Source organism: Sipha flava, unplaced genomic scaffold, assembly GCF_003268045.1.
Source record: "Sipha flava isolate LNK unplaced genomic scaffold, YSA_version1 3_pilon_pilon, whole genome shotgun sequence".
Lineage (NCBI taxonomy): Eukaryota > Metazoa > Arthropoda > Insecta > Hemiptera > Aphididae > Sipha > Sipha flava.
The window spans coordinates 2110263-2126742 of record NW_020273108.1 but is presented as its reverse complement, the minus strand read 5'-3'; the positions used below and the strand labels follow the sequence as shown (position 1 = coordinate 2126742).

Below are 16480 nucleotides of genomic sequence, written 5' to 3'. Positions count from 1 at the left end.
GTAGCAACTTCACAACAAAAGGCTGAATCAATAATATTGATTGTTAGGTCACTGTGGTTTTGTTTTTATTTCACTGAAGTAATAGTTACGGTTGAATAAATTATGAGTAGTAGTTGGCAATACAAAATATTAATTATAAGTATTTTGGGCAGCATATAAATTTGATTTAAGTTAGTTTAAAATGAAATCATATAAGTATAATAAAAATAATTAAAGATTACTAAATAAAAATTATTTTTAAGTTTCATTTAAATTATTAAAATATGTACTTATAACAATACAATTATCATGAATGTTCTATGTTAATAAAACAAAATACATATGTCTATATTTTACACGACTAAAATATCATTAAAATGTATTATGTAAAAATAATATAATATTATATTCATATTAATCTAACAAATTCGTATTTTACCTAGTTGATTAACTAAATACAAAAAAAGGAAAAAGATAGTTTGAAAACCTTAATGGCTACAATCATAGATTAAATATACATATATTTAGGTATATTTAATCTATGCTGCAATACATTATTAATTATTTTTGGACATAATGTTATGAATTCAATTATGATTTCGGTTGCTCAATAGTTATAACAAACATTATTCGAAAGACTTTTTAATACACAGGTAATTAATTAGAAAAAAAAATAATGAGCAAAATATGTACTTAGAAGTAAAATAAATTTAATTTAAAAATAAGTTATTTGACAAATATTTAATGATAAGTGCAGTATAGTTTTAGGGTGCAAAGAGAAAATCTATAAAGATAATTTGTCTGCGCGTGTGCGTGTAGTAATGTAAAAATATACACGAATAAAAATTATTATATGTACTTATACAAACTAAGTGACAGTCAATGTTAATGTATTATATTTTTTAGTTTATGGTTAAATGAGGCAATATTTGTAACTTTATTTTTTTGTTAACTTATACTCCGATAATAAATGAATTAAAATTTTCATCCAGTGTCTTATTGTAGAATGCAACAATATAATTTATCAGGGATTTTTCCAATTTGAAATAAAATATATAAACAAAATGAAAAGAATTTGTATTTTTTTTATATAAATCGTTAATTATTGGGTTAAGAGTATAACTAAAATTAAATACATGTTATATTGTTAATCATATACTTTTAATCTGAAATTCATGTTTTCGAGTAACTTTACTCTTAGCTGTACAATTTTATTAAGAGTCACAGCGGTATTCCAATTGAACATTGGAAAAAAAAAAAGGTACATTCTAATAACACATAATTAATTTTTTTTAAAATTTTTTCACTGTTAAAATATGCTTATTTAAAAGTTCTTCGAAATTTTTATTTTTATATTTTTCTAAATTCCGTAAACTTGTTATCGACGCAGTATTTTACGAAAATATTTTTCTGGTCTTGAAAATGAAATTTAACTTAATTGGGATAAATGGAAAAAAATAAATTTAACTATAAATTAATCTGTAAGAAAATGAGTTAAGTTAATAAGTTAAATTAACTTATCTTTTAACTTATTAAATCAGTAAAGTCCAGGCTTGGTTACACCAAGTTTACCAAAATAAAAAACATATCGAAGATATGGAATAAAGTAGAATAAAATAAGATACTTGTAAAAAACATTAGAAAAATGAGTATATGTTTTTGATTTTTCTCATGTTTTTTACAAGTATTTTATTTTATTCTAATTTATTTCTTTTCTCTAAGAAATTTAATATTGATCTTTGATATACTATTTATTTTGGTTTTATTATGATAATAAATTAAAAATGTAAGCAACAAATACTGCTTCAGTTTTATCAAAAACATTCGGCTTATTCTAAATTTTAAAACAAAATATAACCTTAAAAAATTAAAATTATGAGTTCAATGTTAATTGTTGAAACAATAACGAAAAGCAAATAATTAAAATTGCAATTAAGTTTTTTTAATGGTTTAATAGTTGTGGGATTTCTGTGAGCAATGACATAAACCATCCAAGATACTATTAGATTAGGATCACACATGATCATACAGTACGATTGTAATACGGTAAAAAATGGTTTTGTGTAAAAAATACTTACTTCTCCGACGTTTCCAATTCATTGAAACTTTTCAGCAGACACAACGATGAGTATCTACTGTAAATAACTCGACAAATATGCGTGAAAATTATAAAGAAGTTAAATTATTAAAAATCCACTTATCCCGAAAATTATTTCATGAACTCTCAAACTGTTGAGCTACAAATATCTTATATCCAAATTGTATGCATACCTACTCGTATTTCAGAACGATAACGTTATTTTTTTTTATAGTGACAACGATTTTATAAAAATTAAATTTGAAGGAAAAAATGCATGCAAAAATAGAACAGTCCATTTTCATCATACAATGACTAACATAAATTTGAATTATTCCGTAGTTGATTTAATTTAATACAATACAATTTAAATATTAAGCATCATATTATTTAGTATATAAATATTATATATTTCTGTATAATAATATTTTATGCTATTTGATGATGGTTAAAAAAGTTTTACTTAAGAAATACAAATAAGAAAAAAAATTAAATTAAATTAAATTAAATAAATACATATTAACATATCATAATGAAAAATATAGGTACACTTTATTAGTACTATTTAAACGTTTTTAGGCAATTTATTAAAAACTTGAACAAAAAAAAAAAAACTATTTTCAACTAACATCTAAGTATTAAATTTTATTATGTTATATAATCATGACGTTTGATAGACGTTAGAAAAATAATATTTTATATGATGAATTGCTCCAGAGATTTTTATCACTAAGCTTCAAAATGTTACTCGTTGCATGATTACAATGCGTTTTACTATTTTTATAAACATTTTTTACGGGAAAAGAAGTGTAGACAATTTTTAATGAATTTCCACAATAATTACTATCGAAAAATATTAGTCGATAATATGCGTTCTTTCGTAATCGGAGTGATTTGAGTTACATTACTTCCATTTCACTGAGTTTCAATCACGGATATTTTTTCAGTATTTTAGCTTTACGCGAGCTATGTCCTTCTTGACACAATTACTCTGCTCTCTACGGGACATCGGAATAATGTGTTCAACTGCTATACAATATTAAGTCCTAGGAGATATCTCAAGGACTTTAAGAATGGTTTTCTTCTTTTCCAACAATTTCTATTTTTTTTAAACAAATTAAAAACCCAACATGTAATTTAACCCATTAGATTATCAACATTATCTTTTTTTTCGAACGAACTATTGATATAGCTTCTCAAAGTGAAATCCTACTTTTCCTTTGTGTACAATAGTCAGTGATATTTTGCACTTGATTCTTAAGCGAAAACAGTTGTACTTACACATTATGATCCAAAAATAAAAAATTATAGTTTTTGTTTGTAGTGTAAATGTATTGAATAACTGGGTATTTTACAGAATAAAGATAGTTTTATTTGCGAAGTATAGAGATAATAAAATATACAACTTTGGCACAGTATTATTTTGTAGTAATAATTTATGTAGTACATTTTTACATAAGATACCGGTGATTATACTGCAGTTAATAATATACTTATAAATGATAACATTAGCATTTTTTGATCGTGCATATTATAACTATGCTGGCAATTATAACTTGAGATAAGGAACGGAAATTAAAATATGCTAAACTAGATTTGAGAAATACTATGAAAAGATAGTGATATAAATTTATTTTGAGTTATTGCAGAAGTATAAATTAAAACATCATTAGTTAGCTTATTAAACTTCAATAATATATACTATCTATCATGTGTAATAAAATTCAAATAAATTTCAGTTAGAGATTAAATTTTTCACATACTACAGTAAAACAATAAATAGCCATAAATATACATGTATATAGAGTGATGGAACTACGATCATTGAGGCCCGTGAATACAGAATATATTTCTTTTTGAGACCCTATTATATCTGTAATCTAACTTTCTAATGATTGGGCTGTTTATTTGTATACAATAAAATATATTCATTATAAATTAACAATTTATTGAATTATTATCATAATAACAATAATAATAATTTTGCATTCGCAATGAAAATGATTTTTTTCTTCTTGAGTTAACGTCTTCACAGACAACAGTAAATTCTCCAATTATTTAACACTCTTATTTTTTATCGTAATCATCGCGAGCCTACCAAGTCGCATTTAGGACATAGTGTTTATTAGATAGTTTTTAATGAATTCAAGTTTCGATAATCTACTTTCGGCACTTGGTACAGTGACTAGTAATGTAAGGAACAAGTCAGCGATTAGGAACAAGATCTAACATTATACACGTATAGTGTATTTTTCTCATTTAATAATAAGTATATAGTATAAAGTATATACAGTAGTCTAAGTTCCATATTGATGACATTGAATAATCTATATACCTACACGTTCAATAATCACTTATCAGTATACTTTATATTTTTCAATATTCCATGATTTTATTTAATTGAATTGACATTTTTTTTTCGCAGTACAGATTTTTATTGCGAGGCGCCCATAACGATAAGGCCTACGTAAAATCCTGCCTTCAATCATACGTACCTCTGTATATATATATAAGCCAATCATACACTGATTGCTATTTATCAAAAATTACTTAACATACGAACTTGAAATTTAGAAAAGTGGTTTCTCTGATACTCTAAATGAATAATGATAATGGGTTTTAAAAAATATTACACTTAAGTGGACTAATTAATAATAATAATTCACCGACAATACATATTGTGCGGCATGGCGGACAACGAATTTCCTGATACCTGCGACTTGTCCTTTTTGCACATAAATTATATGTTTGATATAACATGTATGTAGATATGAATTTTTTAAAGAAATTAATCGATAAAATATTATTTCGCGCATCACTCGTACACCAACACTGTATACTAAGTACTCGTATTATCAACTATCTTTACAAGCTGTGGTACGAGAGAAACAGTTTTTCTATCAAGAATACCTTTGATTCTATCTGACTTCCATTTTCAGTTCAAACGGTTAAAGTTTCCTGTCAAGGTCTGTTTTGCCATGACAATTAACAAATGAAAAAGGCAGTCTTTGAATGTGGCAGTAGTGGATTTATGGAATCATTGTTTCTCCAATAGCCAATTTTATGTTATCTGTTCACGTATAAAATCTTTTGATAACTGCTGTCTAGTTATTTTATGTACAGGAATAAACATAAAAACTAACAGAAAACTTGATAAGGAAGTCTATTCAGCGATAAGACTCTTCAAAATTAACAAATTGTTTTTTTTTTTTTTTTAATTAATTAATTATATTTATGATAAAATACCTCGACTTTAGTGTATTTTGATATGATATGGGTAATTTTTGAGTAGGATGTGCGAGAATCAAATTGAGAATAAGAAGATTATGGTGGTTTAATAGTTTGGTATGAAATATTTTACTTAGAAATTACTTACTAGTTGCTCAACAGTTTCAAATTAACTAGAATTTAATTGTTAGTTTGTATATAATTGAATAGTTTAACTACTGTTATGTATACACTAACGAGCATATTTAGTTATTTTATTAAATACTATAAGTAAATTATTTTATTAAGTTACGAATTAACATTGATACATATTTGGTATATACGAGGCCAAAGAAATAAAATAACACAGTTAAATAATTTACTTGTTTATAGAATTCGATTAAATAATAATTATACATAATAATATATTATATATTCATACCATTTTGAAAACTATACACATTATATTGATAAATACGTGACACTTCTCTTTAAATTAATTATCTACTTAATCAAACAAATTAAAACATCGAAAAAAAATTGGTTTATGTAGGTATATATTCAGAACTATAAACGTATCACTAATTGATTAAAAAAAAAGATAGTTATTTTTCTACCATATTTTTATATAAATCTAAATTGATTAATTATTATAGTTTTTAATATTTAAATACTTATGGCGGCAAAAACAATTAACAGTAATATCTTGATACACTTTACAAGTATTGGACGATGAGCTTTTTACTTAAATATTTATTTTATAATTTATTAATAATAAATATTCATGATTTTTTGTATAGTATGTCAACAGTAAGTTAAAAAAAAAAAAAATTGAATATACTGTAGAAGGCTTTTTTTTATTGTACTATTATTATTCTAATTTTAAATAAATAAAAACCATATTTTTTATCTAAAAATTCCAAAAAAATTCATATTGTTTAAAATATTATATATATCATAATTTGAGTTTTTTTATTTTAAATTATAGTTATTGTTTTCAAACAAACGTTCAAAATGAAATATACGTATCTGTTGGTATAATCAATATGAGTGTTATAGAAATGCTATACTTCAATTCCAGTCTATTATTTTTATAAAACATTTGTGGTATGTATTATATTTTAAATGTATTTCAGTTAGGTTAAATAATTTGAAATTCATAAGAATTCTTTAAAATTATAGAGAGAAAATAGTTTTTAACTACTGTCGGTAACTTAGGTATTTTAAGCTATAGGTTGAAGTAAAAAACTGCACAGATCGGTATAATACTCGTATTATAAACTAACTACTTTTCTATAAAAACAATAATATAGATATCATATGTGTAATATTACACACATGATATCACATATTACAAAAATAATAATAACAATAATAATAATAATAATAATAATAATAATAATAATAATGGTTTATTGTAAATAAAAAAAAATTACAATAAGTTATCAATTAAGTTGTCATGAATGCTTTCGGTAACATAATATGATATATTGTTAATTACTGAAGAAAAAAATATACCTAAGATGAACTAAATTATTAAACGAGACCTATTGCTAAAAGATAATATTGAATTATAAAAGGTAAAATCAAGTAATAATTTTACATACGTTGAATATAGTATTTATTTTGTATGTGTAGTGTAAACATTTTATATGTGATCTACCGTATTATTAAAAAATGATCAAATTAAGCATATATTTGAATAGTTAATTTAATTATAGATAAAATGTTTTATCTTCACTGAATCGTCCAATATTTTTAATATTAATTTATAGTATACTCATTAGCATAGAATGAGCATATTGTGATTACGAATCAAGATTTATTACTTAATTCCTCAATTTGTTGCGCAGCCAACGTGTACACGTTACATTTATTATTAACTTAACGAGTAATACATTTAAATATGGAAATATTCTTAAAATTAAATTACAGGTGACAGACATTAGTTGGTGTTTTAAAAGGTATTCCCATTGTTGGGTTAATAAATTAACATAGGTATACAGAACTATACATGTATGTAGTAGTGTTTGTTGTAAACTTGTGAGCAGTATTTCCATTGTAATTAAATGCGCGTACGGTTCGGTTCGCAATACGGAAATGATTTCGATTCGTGAGTACCGTTGTTCTTGGCAGTTTTGAACACCGATAAAAATTGCGCATAACTCTATAGGCTAGACTGTCCGAGAAACGTCGAAAAACATTACAGTTCATTATTGTTATTATAGTTGTTGTTGTTGTTGTTGTTGTATCTACGTGTGATACCGTCGCAGACCGTTGTTTGCGACGGGCCGCGAGTGAATGCAAAGTTACTGTATACAGAGTATATATTATATAGACAATAATAATTCGTACGCGTATAATATTACATTAATATCATCGTGTCTGTCACCTATTTACATAAATTATTAAATCGTACATGAGATTTCTACACACTATTGTACAACGGTTGACAATAATCGTTCGGCACTCGTGCGCATTACGTTACGCGGTGGTGAACGAGGTAGCGATTGTACAGGATGACAGTTTTGTCAATGGGGCGAGAAAGGGTTGGGTAAATGAAAATTGGGCGACGATCGCGATAAATCCGTCGGAAAGTATATAACAGCGTTTTGATAATAATAACGGTAATGACGATAATGATAATAATATTAATAATAGAAATAATAATGCGTTTGCGATTCACAATAACGGTAAAGATTATTGTTTTTCCACGGTACTACCACTACTGCCGTCACCGCCGCCGCCAACGGCCTCCGCGCCGTTCTTCTCGTCGTTCAACCGTTTCCTGGTGGCAAAACCACGCATCCTGGCCTGTATTTTGATCGCAGCTTTCGTCAGAGCTTCCACGTCGTCATCGTCACCACCGCCGCCAACGTCGCCGCCACCGTCCTGCACCACCGGCACCACCGAAGTGGACGTCACCCCTACGGCTTCCGCTTCTGTCGATGTCGCGTTCGTTTCCATCCGGCCACTGCCGTCTCCGTCCCCGCCGTCGTTCTCGAACACCTCGTCGTCGCCCGACTGAAGCAGCTGCGGATCGTCGTCGTCGTCATCGTCGTCGTCGTCGCCGCCCGGCTCGCGTTCCTGCTGCACTGGTTGTCCGTCCGCGGCCGACTCCTTGAGCGGCGCGTATGTGACCGACACCACGGACTTCTGGTCGTCGTCCGACCAGCACTGACTGTCGTCCGTGGTCGTGGTAGTCGTCGACGGCGCCGCGTTCTTCAGCGACTGCCTCACCCGGTACCCGCGGAAACCGGCTTGGATCTTGACGGCCGCCGCGTTCACCGTCTCCACGTACTTGCGGGCACGAAACCCGCGGTACACAGCCTGTATGGTGGTGGCCGCCCGGTCGCCCGCCCCACCGTCCGCCGCGCGGTCCGCGGCTCCGTCGTCGTTGCCCGCCTTTGCGGTGTCCGCCACCGTCCCGTTTGCGGCGCTCGTTGATTTCATGTCCACGATGTCCGCGTCCTCGTCTGCTTCCGCTTCACCTGAAACCCAAACGTCAGTGTGATGAGCGCATGTGACAGTGTACAACGCGCGTAAAGCTAAGACGTACGGTACCCCTCACCGCAAGTGTCATTCCTCCCCACGTTACGGCCCACCTTTGGATTTAAACACGTCTTATTCAGGCTCATGACTTCATATAATTTTTATTGTTCTACAATATATCGCGTAGTAGATCGTTAAATTTATCGCGTTCAATTATGTGCCACAGCCACGTCAAATCAATCAAAATGCTGCACATGAATTGCGTCCCGAAATCCCTTTTCTACACGAATTGCGTCCCAACGTAAAAACATTAATTTGATGATACCTTCTTAATATAATCAAGACGGGTCAATTGGCCACTTTCATGTTTTGCCATATTTTGTCTTAAATAATCTTCTTTTTCACATACCATCAGTCGTCTGTTTTTAATTACATGAATACTTCGTTTTTTAATATGTTTCTTTTTGTACATTTTTTAAAACATCTATAAATTGAAATATATTCGGGTGTGCTGAGTAAAACATACTGTTAAACTTGAAGTAAAAGTCTTTACAACTATTCGTAGTTCGAATTATAGAGCGTGAATACATTGCCCACACAGAAAACGGGAAGTCACAAATAGGCTTTATGTATGTATTTAATATATAATCAGAAAATTGCTGTACTTTTTCATCTTCGGGTAAAATTGATATAATATCGTCCGTAAAACAATCCTCCACTTCATCTGGTTTTAAAAATGGGAGACCAAAAAAATATTTTAAGAAAAACTGATATCTGAATTTTTTTTGTATTCTTGACTTAAACCAACCGTTTAAATTTTCCTCCACCAACTTTGACCTATATGAAACCTGCATCCTTTCATTTGAATTAACGGCCAAACTAAATTTATTATATATTTAAAGCATGTTCATCGTACATGTAATCGTGCAAATAAACCCTGAAGCAATTCATGTAGTTGATCAAATAAGGCTGGACGCAATTTTTGTACTCGCTTATCAATTTTTTTATTTCGGGATGCAATTCGTGTGTAGCCAATCAAAATTATCGTAACGTAATGCAGGCGTTAATTTTGATAGATCAATGTTGTCCATGTACTGTTGGAAATTCTACGAACGACGGATTAATATTTTTTTTACGAATTACGAATTACGGTTCAGTATGTTATTTAGGCCTCCAAATTAATTTTACTTTTATACGAAAATTCAAAGTATACACATCATATTGATTTTTTTTTAATTGTGAATATTTTTTATGAAACTATGATGAAATTAAATTAACAGATAATTAATAGATATAAAAAGTAGAAAGATAATTCAATTTATTACTATAAAAAACATGCTACAATATGCGTGAACCATTGTTCTAGTTTAATACTGATTGTAATTGGAATCATTACGTTGGGAATTCACTGTTAAATACATCAAAATTATCAATTATTCTAAGGAAGTGTGGTTTTATAAATATCTAAGACACCCTGTAATCTAGGGCCCAGGGCACTGCCCAATTTCGCCCTATGATAGCCACGCCATTCTTGGGGACCGAGACCACTGTTCAACGAAGTCGCTCCAGCTGTAGTCGAATATTATTTCAATCTCGGGCGATAAAACATCGCACTGCGTATGTATACGATTGCCCGTTGTAATTTCAACGGGCAATCGTATAGCTTAAGCTTGTAACAAACCGATATTTTTTAACAGATATGTACGAAAAAATCCTCGTTATAGAAGCAGTTAGTCTAGGCAAGCGATGTTATATAAGTGCATGCTCTGGACGAAGCTATAAGCGGTGCGTCGGAAAAAAAAAAATTAAACTCATATAATTTAAATCAGAGTGTGTACATTGATTATTAGTGTCGAGTGGCGCGTCGGAAAAAAATGTAGGCCCATATAATTTAAATCAGAGTGTGTACATTGATTACTATTGTCGAGTGGCGCACCGGAAAAAAAAAATTAAACTCATATATTTTAAATCAGAGTGTGTACATTGATTACTATTGTCGAGCGGTGCGTCGGAAAAAAAATTTAAACTCATATAATTTAAATTGGAATGTGTACATTGATAACTAGCGGCGCGACGCCTCACAAATCAAATATGTTTGAATTTCGCCGCTTGCCGCCGCTCATGAAATATTTAATTATTTATCAATAAATAAATAATCCAATGTAAAAATAATCTCGATTTTTAATTCCTGTGCCAATAAGCAATGAACCTCGAAATAACAATAATTTGTACCAATTGTACCAAGTTTTCCAAGTAATAGGTGTTCAGTGGATTTTTGTTGTTGACAGACCAACAACTCTTTTTTTTAAAAAATATTTTATTGCGTAAAATTGAATTATCTAACAAAAATTGACAAACGATTTACTGACGTTATTACAACTTGGAGTATATAATCGGAATGAAGCTGAAAAATACGATATCATTTATATTTTATACCAAGACGCTCGCCAATGTACACGTGGTCTTACGGTCTGGTAAAATATAAAACGTATGCACCGAGAAAGATCGTCACTTCGGATTGACGCAGTAATGATATTGCGTTCGCGAATTGTATGGTGACTGAACTGAGTGTATATAAATATGGGTATATAAGATAATTGGTTGTAATGTTGTTTGTATATCACGTATTATTTTATACACATTTGGATTATTGTCATGGCTGTTTTATTAATATTTAATGTTAATTTGAATACTGGTCTGTGGACACACAGATCAACTAAAACGCATAATATGAATTTTATTAAATTATTAAATACATTTTATTAACTTCCAAAGTTTAAATTTTTTCATGTTTAGAATATTATTTAATAATAGTATGTTATTATTTTTTTTATGTAAGCAAAAACGTATATTATTATTTTGTAAGATTAGTGTTATAGTCGGACTTTTAAATTTTAAATTTTTTCCTACATAAGTATCAAATTTTTAATTGTAATAAGTCGATTATAAATAAATAAAACCATAAAATATATTTTTATTTAGCTTATTGAAACTATGAAAATTGTTTTAAGGTGATTTAACATACCTATGTCTGAAAATTAATGTATATTTTACAAAATAGAGATATATTTCGGGAGGGGGAGGTCATTACTCGTTTACCCACCACTAGCTATACCATTGTGCTATCCTATTGGAGTTATTAGAAATAATAACAATAAATAGTTTTCTATTATTAGAAACATATTTTCATCAAGTGATTGTAAACTATTATATCGACGTTTAGTGGCTGCATCCACGTAACCGCTATCAATGTACACAAATGGACGGCGTAACTGTATAATATTAAAAATATATTTCTTGAAGTGATGTTTTGTAATTTTGATTCGTGAAGAGGTTTTTTTATATCTAGGTACATAAAATTGTTGAATGTATGGAAATTAATTTAAGCACTTAGGCATAACGTCATCTATTGATTAGTTGAGTAAAACGATTTCTAAGTTCACTGGCAAGTGACTCAACATTTTTTTTAAAATAATAATTTATGCCATCCGTAGTTAAGAACCAAAAACAATGGAAATAACTGAATAAACTTGTCGAATTATTCGAATATTTTCTGACCGTAATAATTTTATTATAACAGGTATACCTGTAACTGTATTCAGCATAGCTAAAACTTTTATCACATTTTAAATAAAAGGTCAGAATATTCATTCAATCATAATTTGGTTTACTTTAATGAATAATGGATTACATTCGATGACTGAAATATTAAGTATATTAAAGGTTCAAAGTACTAAAAATAAAATAATAATAACTTAATAACAACAACAAAGTTAGTACCAATATGGCTATATCCAAACTAATCAATAATTATATTATTGTATAAACTTATTATGTATTAAATTGTAAAATAAAATGTGTAATATGATTGATCGATTGGTAATTTTCATCATTGTGGCCTCGGACACGCTGTCAGGTCAGAAACTTGCTATACCATTTTAAGGTACACAGTTGAAGTGTATTCGTACCTACTACATGACCGGTAGTTTTTTTGTCATTTAAGGCTCTAGGGTGTAGGTTGTTAATCAGATCGGGAAAGTATTACAACTTGTGTGATCAAAAACCGACTGATATCCAAGTGGTCATACATTATTTATAGTTAGGATATAATTATTGGTTGGTGACAATACATTTCAAAATAAAAGTGGATTTCTTGTTTTCTTATAGACCACGAAGCCGCAAAGTTCTTCGTGGATAAATAAAAAATTATGAATTAACAGACTTTTATTTTTAATTTTTGTATACACATAGGATGTGATTCATTAAACTAAATATATATATTTTTAATAAATATAAATGTTTTAAAAGATAAAAAAATTATAATTGATTTATAGCAAAATATTTATAAATAATAAACATCATAACGTCAATGGTAAGTATTAGCATTGATTTCAGAATATATATATAAATATTCTGAAATGAATGCTATTAGCATAGAATCTATACTATATTCCAGGGGCGGCCAAATGGTTGATCGCGGACGATTTCAGAGTCGATTATGTTAGACTTTATTTTTAGGCCACGTGCACGAATTAATCGTGGTAGTTATGAACAAATTGTCGATAAGTTTTATCTGTATAGTTTTTATCTTTTATTCTGATTTATAAAAAAATTTTCCATGAAAGTCGATCTTCAAAGGTGAAGTATATTTTTAGTAGATCGTTGCCGAAAAAAGTTTGGCCGCTTCTAGTATATTCGTAATAAAGATACTATACATAGTCATGAAATCATGATGTTAAGGTTTATAAATTGTATCACTTGATGGCGCTGTTGGAAACATATTAAGTTAAAAATGTCCATTTCTTATAGTTCAAATTGATAATTTGTTATTGTATATAAGTGGGTACCAGGAAGATATGATTTTAATCATGTGAGTGTTTATTATAAATTTTAATATGCTCAGCAACATTTTAAAACGAGTCAATATAAATTTATTGAAAAAAAAAAACTATGGTAAGTACTGTAAGTGAATTACATTATTTCAGAAAATTAATTCTCAACAATTTCTTTCCGTTTATGCGCCAACTATAAAAAGTAAATTTCAGAAAATTATATAAGTAAAATATGTTTAATTTCTATAATAATAATTTAAGAGAAGTATTATTATTTTGTTTAGGAATCGAAATTATAACGCATATATCAGAGTCACTCAAAAATATAATTTTTACAACATTGAAAAAAATCTCATAAAAACATAGTACCTGTACTATAGTCATCATTTATTATACACAATATTATATTTATATAAAGAACACATTTTATAAGTTACTAGAGAATTATAACTTGCATTTTTTTCTTGAATTTTCTTTTGCAAATTATTGTAAATTTTCATTGAAATCTATCAATTGCAAAATATTACTTTCTGAATATAATATCAATAACGATGTTAAATTTTATTGGGTCTGGTTTGTTCTATATTTATTTTTTATTCTTGTTAACTTTGAAAATGAAAATAGTTAAATATAATCTAAAAGCAATTAAAATGTATGGTAATACATCCTGTAATGATTTTTCATAAAATCATTTTAATAAACTAAAAGTATTTCTTGCATCAAATGTTTGAAATTGAATAATTTAATTTTCAAGTGAAATGTCAACATCATTTTTATATGTAGAAGTACAATTATTAATACTCTCTTGGACTTCACTATCTGAATCTGGTGAACAATTTAATTTAGTAATAAATAAAAAATGTGTAGAATTATAATTATAAGCAGCAATTATATTTTCTAGTTCTACAACAAATTTATCAATAATAAATTTTAATAATATGATGAGCTTTAATCCTCATTTTGTTTTTTCCTTTATATATCATTTCTTTTTTACTATCACTATTATCATCAAAATACTTTTTTTTCTCATTCTTTCAGCTTCATTCTTTTACGTCTTAGAAACTTTTTGACATATTTATGGAATTTTATTTTCATAAACCCCACTAGTCTCTTAAACTTGACACAAAATACATAAGTGATTTTAGTAAGTAGACGGCTTTTAATACGACACAGTGTTTGTTTTGCAATTCAATTGAAGTTTTATTACTTTTCTTTAAAATATCACTCCATAATAATATAAGATTGGCAAACTTTCTTTTTTATATTTTTTTCTACATTATTGTAGTTTTTCTTTTTGCTCCACCATTTTCATTAACATTTTCACATAATTTTTGTAGAGCTTTAAAGATTTTTTTAATTTATAGATTAATAATTTTTCTTAAGAATTAAATTATATATTTGGGGATAAGGATCGGCCTCTAAATCAATGGGCCCCAGAACCATGCCCACTTTGCCTCCCTTAATCCAGGCTTCACTATAGTATACAATACTATGATTGTTATAATACAGAAAATGATTTACTTCTGTATATCCTATTATCTTAAAAATGTGTCAAAGTAAAATAATGTTTATTATCAATTAGTTGTTACCAGGTATTATCATTGACTTTATAAAAATCAACGGTAATATTTTTGAAATATTATTATTTATTAATCATAAGAAACCAAATATGCAATAGCTGTTATGGAAATTTCAGTAAATAGTTCAAAATTATAATTGTTTGAGAAATGTTTTTCATAAGCGATGTATAATTTTCATATACTTATTATACTAATTACATTAAGTAATTATATATAATATATCAGAGATGACTTACTTTTCTAGACTTGTGAGTTTTTCATGACTATCACGATCGACAAAAAAAAAAAATTGTGGTCACTGATGAAAAATATTTTATATGTTTATTATTTTACATTCATTGTTATTTTACATGTTACACTTCCTTTATTTGTTATATTTAAAGTATTAATAAGTAATAATAACTTGAGTTTTACAATTTTACTTAACATGTATTTTAATAAATGTTTTATCAATTTATACGAATGCCATAAAGACCGTTATTTAATACGGAATTTCCATTAAATTACGTACATTATACTTATATAGCTACTCAATCTCAGTGTATGATTGGGTTTATTAAAGTAATTTATTACTAAATATTGTCTATTATTAATATTAATGTAAATTTTATATTCGTTGCTCGAACAAAGATAAACAATTTACAAGAAAAAAAAAAACTAAAGAAAGGGCGTCACAATCGACCTGTTGGCCATCCCTGATAAATATATATATATATATATACATATACGAGTATATATGAGATACAGTAAAAAGCATTTTTAAATCACTAAGATTTTCCTGCGATGACTTTATAGTGACCAAACTAACAACAAATTTAATTTACGACTGCATGAAAATAATAAAATTAATTAAAAATAGTTTTTATTTTCATAATCAAAACTTAATTTATTTGGCATACTTACGTATAAACCATAATAATATGTTTTTATTATTTTATTTATCTATTTATTTTTTTTTATTAAGAGTTAAATCCTTATTTTCAACATAACCTTACCAAACCAACATAACCAACATAACCAAACCTTTTCAACATCAAAAAAGTGAATACTATCTTCAAAATTTTGACAAATTTAGTTAACACATTTACTTTATTTTATTTTTATTTTTTTTTTAGTTCGCATCTTTTTATTTTAAGTTTAAGTAATTTAATATACGAATATTAAAAAATTCAACTGGAACCCTAACAATATCGAAAATTATTGGTAGTGAAGTTTTGAAGGGGGAATCAAGAATTTTAAACCTAATGTATATTACCGTGTATTAATAATGAAAAAATATACAAATTTTGTTGGATTCTATTTAGCTTACCTGT

General features: G+C 27.9%; 1 protein-coding gene across 3 annotated transcripts in view; it reads right to left on the bottom strand.

Moving 5' to 3' along the window:
* Positions 1 to 6981: 6981 nt before the first annotated feature.
* The window catches only part of LOC112688627, a 144372-nt gene continuing 134873 nt past the window's right edge, over positions 6982 to 16480 (bottom strand). For all 3 annotated transcript variants that reach the window (XM_025561911.1, XM_025561912.1, XM_025561913.1), the window contains exon 5: positions 6982 to 8754. In XM_025561911.1, the coding sequence (XP_025417696.1) occupies positions 7964 to 8754 (791 nt within the window). In that variant the 3' untranslated portion in view covers positions 6982 to 7963. The remainder of the gene's footprint in view (positions 8755 to 16480) is intronic.